At 38.5% G+C, this 7777-nt stretch overlaps 1 protein-coding gene across 1 annotated transcript; it reads left to right on the forward strand.

Annotated features, from left to right (window-relative positions):
• The first annotated feature begins 350 nt into the window (after positions 1 to 350).
• Positions 351 to 5142, forward strand: LOC103150794 (galanin receptor type 2). Its single transcript, XM_007570542.2, has 2 exons — positions 351 to 1342; positions 2830 to 5142. The coding sequence occupies exons 1-2, from the start codon at positions 1002 to 1004 to the stop codon at positions 3497 to 3499; spliced, it is 1011 nt and encodes a 336-aa protein (XP_007570604.1). The 5' UTR covers positions 351 to 1001; the 3' UTR covers positions 3500 to 5142.
• Positions 5143 to 7777: the final 2635 nt, after the last annotated feature.

A 7777-nucleotide genomic window follows, 5' to 3' on the forward strand; every position in this document is an offset into this window, starting at 1 on the left:
TCTTTTTTTTATTATTTTTTGAACTTGAATACTTGTGATAATCGGACATGAAGGGGAAGAGAAAGTTTTAAAATACCACATTTTAAGAGTAATGATACAACTATGAAAACTGTGATAACACATGTCATTAAAGATATATTTCTTGATTTTCATCTATTTTTTTTTTTTGGTAATTTATCACAAATCACTTTTCTGTGGATGTAGAAAGTTTTTGACTCAGAAGAATGTGAACTCTGATAAATGTTCTCCTTTTTTAAAAAAAAAAATGTAGGGTTAGTGGGTTTTTAGTTTGTTTCAATAAAATTGCTTAAATAATTGTTTAAATAAAATAATGCGTTCTCAGTTCCAATTTCACTCCATCTTCCTTATTTTTTTCTGCATTATATTTTTTAGTTCATTATTTCATTATTTCTTCTAAATAATTTTGTCTGCACCTTATTGTCAATACTTCCAAATAGCTGTAAACGTATTCGGGCCTCACGAAGTTTGGAACTATTAATATCCCTAATGTTTGTGCAGAGATGCAATCTATCCACAAGAGGGCAGCATTACCTCATTGATTAATTCAGGCTGAAGCCGCAGATTTCTCAGTTTTCTTCAAAGCAAAACCAGCTCATTGTAGACAACTTCTTTGAGTAAAGTGACTAATTAACATTAATTTTAGTTGGTATATTATTATGTCTGTCTTCTCAATATTATTTTAGACATGTTTGTATTTTCTAAGCACTTTTCTTTTAATATATCAAACTAATTTCCTGTTTGTTTGAGCAGTGTCTGACTGAACCTGACTTTTTCATTCGCCTCAACTGTTCAGACATCTTCAGCTTTCGAACATCAGAAGATGGGAGCCTCTCTCTCTGCAGCGTACGGCATATCAAAGCGAAATCCACTCGGATCTGCGGTCTGGGTGCAGTGCGTAATGAGCTGTGCGCCTCCTGGAGCCGCGCGTCGACGAAGCTGTGCGCAAATCAAACCAGCTGAACCAAAATAGTAAGAGAAACATGAATCTGTCCTCCACGAACTCTTCTGCGTGGAAAGCGGAGTCCGTGCTGATTTCCGTGGGGTTTTCTCTCATCTTTCTGCTCGGCATCGCGGGGAATTCTCTGGTCCTTGCAGTTCTTTGTCGCAACGGACAGATGAGCACCAAGACCACCAACATGTTCATCTTCAGTCTGGGGGTGGCCGACCTCTGCTTCATTGTTTTCTGCGTGCCGTTCCAAGCGACCATCTACACCCTGGATCAGTGGGTCTTTGGTCCGGTGGTTTGCAGAGCCGTGCACTTCATCATCTTCTTGACCATGTACGCCAGCATCTTCACACTGACCGCCGTTTCCCTGGACAGGTGCGCAACTCGTGTCACATTTTTTTCACGTTCTCTTGTAAATGTTAGGTTTTAACGAGTTTTGTCGCAGAATACTGTTTTAGTTTTGGCGCAAGTCAGAGAAATAAAATAAAACGTAATGACGTGCGTAAGTCCTGAAAACTACAAAGTTAAGTAAAAATTCGTGGCGCTGACGTAGACTGCAATAAAAATGCGATCTTAAACTATCTACTGCAGACTCTCAAACGCCGTCACGCTCAGTTTTACTCCCGGTATTCAGCTCAGCACTCCCACAGCATCAGATAACCTTCGCTTCCTGCGTGAGAGCTGAGAGCATCAAAGAGGGAAAATGTTCAAAGTCCTCAGGTCAGAGAGATACCAGTCAGCTGGGATGGAGAAGCAGAACATCAGAGGAGCTGGAAATAATAAAACCGGATTGCAGTCTAAAAATAAAAATGTGAAAGCTTTCCGTTGTTAATCAACTGTGAAAGTTTGTGTTTTTCAGTTTCAGAAATTTTGATGCTGCTGCCTATCTGACATACTGAGGAATCTTTTTATTCTTATTTATTCTTATTCTTATTCTTATTGTTGTTGTTGTTTGCTTGACAATTTGACAAATTATGACAAACAGACAAAATCCAAAGACGACGATCAGCTCTGTTCTTTTGTGTGTGTGTGTGTGTGTGTGTGTACAGCTTTAAAAACAACCTTATCCTTAAGAACAAACCTTTATGTTAAAGGTCTATCATGATTCGTTTTTTTATCAGTGTGAAAGGAAGCTCATCCAAAGAGCTTCAGTTCATGCAAAAAGTCTAGCCTGGTAAAAAAATAAAACAGCCCCTTGTACTGCACTAGGTGCTACAAGCGAGATTTGAACCGAACAGAATAACCCTGGATGCAATGACCAGGCTGCATCCAGCGTCACTGCTCATGTGTTATCTCAGGTTGAAATAATACATTTTAAGGTTTTAATTGCAACTGTAGCTTGAGTGTTAAATGTTATACAGTTTTTTTTTAATGACTGCTTCCATCATCGATATTGAATCCCCTTTTGTAATAATTCTCTACATAAGATCCTTTTTATTTATTTTATTTTATTTTTTCATATTTGAGACATTTGTTTTCAATTGGTACAACATAAATAAATTGAACTGAATTGAATTGTAGTTTAATTAAATTCCTAACTACTTGATGGAATTGGCTCATTAGGACTTTGAAAGCGTCTCTTGTCATGATTCAACATAAAACTGAGTCTGTTCCTCCCAACCAGATGGCTAATTGTGAGAGGTACTTCAGTTTAATAAGAAATGCTTAATATTGAGGTTCGTGATCACGTGTTAGCCAGAGGCATTGTACGTCACATCTGATCTGGCTCCAGCAGCTCGGACTTGGTCACTTTTTATCGACTCAATGGTTGACTGAAGTTTCTGAGAACAAACACAAACTTTTACCTCTCCACCAACTTAGCCATTCCTCCATTTCAGAAGTTCTTTCTTCTGTTTCTACAGGTATTTAGCCATATGTTACCCACTTCGCTCCCGGCAGATGAGGACTCCAAAGAACGCCCTCATCTCCATCTGCCTGGTTTGGTCTTTGGCTTTGGTTTTCTCCACACCATACCTTAGCTACTTCTCTCAGATGGACCTTGACGGCACCTTGCTGTGTATTCCTGCCTGGAAGCCCAGACCTCGCTTCATAATGGACCTGTGGACCTTCATCTTTGGATACCTCATCCCCGTCCTGGTGCTCAGCCTCACATACGCTCGCACCATCCGCTACCTGTGGACCAGCGTAGATCCTGTCAAGGACAAGTCAGAGTCAAGGCGTTCCAAGCGGAAAGTCACCAAAATGATCCTGATTGTGGCTGCTCTGTTCTGTCTCTGCTGGCTCCCTCATCACCTCATCATCCTCTGCATGTGGTTCGGACAATTCCCGCTCAACCACACTACGTACGCCCTGCGCATCCTCTCCCATTTGGTAGCCTACGCCAACTCTTGCCTCAATCCCATCGTCTACGCACTCGTCTCCAAGCACTTCCGCAAGGGTTTCCAGAAGGTTTTCAGCTGCTCGAGGAAGAGGAGGGAGGAGAACAGGGTGCACGTCATCCAGGCAGTGAACACAGTCAGCAACATCGAGACGAGACCCTCAGAGGAAGAAGCAGCTTCCACTGCAACCTGACAGAACTCTGAGAAACATCTCTTAAAAAAATGACAAATTCTGTAAATATTACTGATGTTGCTGCTATTAATAATTGGTTAAAAAAAAAGTGAAAAAGGAACTTTGAAGGAAGATGCGGACAGTTTTAATTTATTACTGCTGTTGAAATTATTCTCTGTGTTGGCGTAGCCTTAGGTGTTGATCCATCATAGAAGATGGTTAATGAATTTACTGACTGCCTGGGATTTATTGTCCTGAGTGCTCCTCAGAGTTTGAAACCGAGTTCAACACTGAAACAAAAACAGATCACAGGAACATAAAGTCCAATTTGGTGCCAATTCATCTTTCAGAGTTTCAAAATTTGAACAAAAGACTAAAATGTCGTTCCTACCTAAATGTAGTTTTATCCATTTGACATATACCAGCCTAACGCAGGTGTAGATTCTCAGTCACACAGGGCATGACAGCCCTAAGTACTTAAGAAAGTAATTGGACTTCTTTCTTGCCTCTGTTTAATCTCTCATCCTTGTTCAGAACTGATGAAGCCTTTAGTTTCAGTTGTGATTTTTTTTTCTTTTGCTTCTACACACACTAGCTGTGTCTATTTTCTAAACAGCATGGCGGAAAATTACCATGCTGATATTCTTGTGCATAAATCTTTGAAAAGACAAATGTGGCAGCTTCAGGTACCTGGGAATTGTACCTAAAGACAGTCCAGTCTTTCAGAATGATTGTCTTTTGACACAGTGTGTGTAAAATATCTGGTTTCAACTTATATATAACAGAGTCCGTAAGATGTAGAGGATTTGTGAATGAGATGCCCATATCGTTCTATGTATTGCTCCAACCTTGTGAAATGTTAGGGACACTACTGGTAAACGAGGCTGCGCAAAGTATTAACAGCAGATGTGTTGACAAAATTAAATGTTTGATTTTTCAAAACTTTTCAGTACAAAAAAATTGAAGTCTTTTTACACATTTTTAAAAGTTATACATGTTATCAAGTTCTGAGCCCAGTAACGATGACGTACAGTTATAATACAGTCACATTTTCAGACCACGGCGGTGCATAACCACGGGAGTCACCCCCCTGCTGCCCGGTGGAGTGCAGATCTAATAGTAATTTACTCTGGCACTTTTCTGAGAGCCTAAAATATCTGAAACATACTGTGGTCAAAAGAAAACGGTGATTACTGTGAAACATCTCACTGTGACTTAAATTTAGAAAACAAATTACATCTCTGTAAGCATATTATGCATCATCAATGTGGGGGAATAAAACACATATTAGTACACACACACACACACACACGCACACACACACCCCCACACGCACACACACACACACACACACACACACACAGACACTCAGTGTTTCCTTCACCTGCACTTGGGCTTTAAATATTAGTAATCTAGGCATTCGCGCTGAGCCTCTCTGTGAGTCGTGTGTTCAACTGGTCAACGCTGCAAACAGGATACTCTGATGGTTGTGAGTAACTGAACGGTAAAAAGAAACATGCAATAATTCTCTGGTTGTGGTCAGGCATCCTGACATCCACTGCTGGTCCATTCTTATGAAAATCAAAGCAGTTCTAAGCATAAACATTGCCTGTATGGACCAGCTTTCACTACTGACTGACCAATAAACTACGTATTGCATTTCATCCATCTGTCATCCATACCTGGTAATGCTTTCCTTGATCTATCTCGAGAGAATTTAGATGCGTTTGACATCAGGGAGGGTCGATGGTTAGACGTAGGACTGTAACCATAACGTTATGTAATTGGACAGATTTCCTTGTGTCTTCATGTCCGAACGTCTGCTGTGATCAGCTTGTTGCGATCAGGCCTCTAAAGCAAAATGTCTCCATGATATTGTTGCTGCTGTTATTGCGTGCTCCTAAAACAATTGACGGAACAAAAAAATGCTAGTGTAGAACAATATGTGAAGGTTATGCAACAGGAAATCAGAAAAGTATTTAACAGGAAAAGACGCCTTATTCTTTAGCTGATCGTCTATTTTATGCCAGGCTTTCATTTTTCAGCTCTTTAGGAATCATTTTATTGAAGCACAAATTGCATTTTCCATCTGTTATTGTTCTGATTTTCCAATAATTAGAAGATCATGCCCAAAAAAGAAGGGTTTGTTGTTTTTTGTTTTTTTATGTGGCATTTTAACCATAAAGCCTTGACTTTATGGCATTGAATGTTCAGACTTAAGCCGGCGTTTACCTAAAAAAGAGGATTTTGAACATGGAATTGTAAAAGGAACACAGTTTATTACGTTCAGGTGGAACAACCGAAGAGGGGAAAGCGTAATCTGGACCGCTGTCATGGTGGGCTGGAGAGCATCAATGGATAAAATTAGAAACAAATCATGTTATGTGTAAATGTGTTTTTTATTTCAGACTTGTGGCCCTTAATTAGTTCCTGTTTGGCGGAGAAGAGACTCGGAATAAGATTTATATGTTTATTTAATGTTTCACTTTATCAGTTTTTATATTGCAACTTTAAAAATACATGTTTTGTCGAACTAATGGAGATAATACAGTTGTATTCAATGCAGCAGCGTTGGGTTTTATTCCTCTTCAGAGAAGCCAAACCTGACTTGGTGTTTTTGTGTTGACCAATTCATCTCCTGGCCTACGCAGCCAATAACTTTATCTTCTCTTATTAACCCTTTCATGCATGAATTATGATCCTTTGTGTCAGGATTTTTATTTATTTTTTTTTTTTTTAAGGCATAAAAAAAGGTAGGAAATTTTTTTTAATTTTTTTATGTGATCACTTGTAATTTTCTCCAAATACAAAGTTGTTATTTGAAAAATACATCAGTAGTATTGTATTTAGTAATATTTCTAGCAGAATTGTTCAGAAATTATGGGATGTTCCATTCATTTCAATGAGGCCCAAGATGATCACAAAAGCTGAATATTACATAAACCGTAGGAAATGGCAATACTAAAAGGCATAGCTGTAATGTTCTGAGTCAGACTTCCACGCTACAACACCCTGGCTTTTTGAAGGTTTTTTTTGTTGTTGTTTTTTTTGTAAATAGTATTTTTTGTAAATACTCAGTCTTTTCAGTCTTCTTTCTTGTAATGTAATTCTTTTTCTTTGTTGTTGTTTGAATTTAATCCATTTCTCCAGTCTAAAATTGTAACAAATTCTAAGACAGTGGCTCCTCACAGGCTTTTTAGTAATCCTTGCCTAAGAAGATAAAAGAAAATGTCTGAACAACCCAGTTCTCCTTTTAGACAACACATGCCGGGAGATGTACAAATAAAAACTTCACCTATTCAAAAGCTCCAATCTATCCCCATTTACTTTGAATTTTCCATCCAAGCTCTCAGACTTTATTATTATGTGTTTAAGTTAATTTAATTTCCCTCTAAAGACTGTTTGAAGAGATTACAAGAAAGAATCAGGACAGCAGTATACACCAGCCGCAGATGTTTTTTTCTCTCTCTCTTCTGCTGTTCTGTAGACTTTTTGATCTGTTTAAACTGCGTTTGCTAGTTAAAACAAGGCAGCCCCACAGCACTGTGAAAGTCCTGAGGATCATCAATGATTATGACAAACGTAAGACAGGCCTCGCTCTTATTTTTGGTCAGCGGTGATTTTCAGACTCTCCCACCGAGGCCATTTTCCCCCCCAGTCTCTTTCTTGTTGTTAAATTATGAACACTGACCTTAGCCAAGGTAAATGAGGTCTGCACCACTTTAGAGACTCCTGGATACATCTTCCACAGATGTTTCGGTAAGCCAAGCACTGCTGGGAAGATTTGTCAGTTTCAGATGTTCTCTATTCATGAATAATGGCTTTCATTTTTGTTCATTTGTGTCCAAAAGCCTTAGAAAAAGGTTTTCTAACTCTTTCCAGACATGTTGCTTTTTTGTAGATCTTTTAGCCAAGAGCTACATTGTCAGCCAGGTACTTGTTTATACAATTCAGACAATAATCAGGCCTAATTGAAATGAATAAAATAAATTATTAATCAGAGATTTTGTAGTCTGATTATGGGCTAATTAGTTTCTCACATAGCGACAGGTTGGGTGTCTTTTCTCTCAACAGCATAAAATCATAATTGAACACTGCTTTTTTTTTTTTTTTACACTTTTCTTTTACTCAAATTGTATACTTTTTAAGAACAGCATTTGCTTTAGAAATAAGAAAATAAAGAAGCATTCTCCATGCATCGTATGTTTTCTAGGCTGTGGCAATTGTATTTTCCAGCTGAAGGTCTAAATTCGGACTAAATTATGTTATTTAGAGAAAGACTTGATCTTTTGTTCCACC

Source organism: Poecilia formosa, unplaced genomic scaffold (assembly GCF_000485575.1).
Source record: "Poecilia formosa unplaced genomic scaffold, Poecilia_formosa-5.1.2 Scaffold7, whole genome shotgun sequence".
NCBI lineage: Eukaryota > Metazoa > Chordata > Actinopteri > Cyprinodontiformes > Poeciliidae > Poecilia > Poecilia formosa.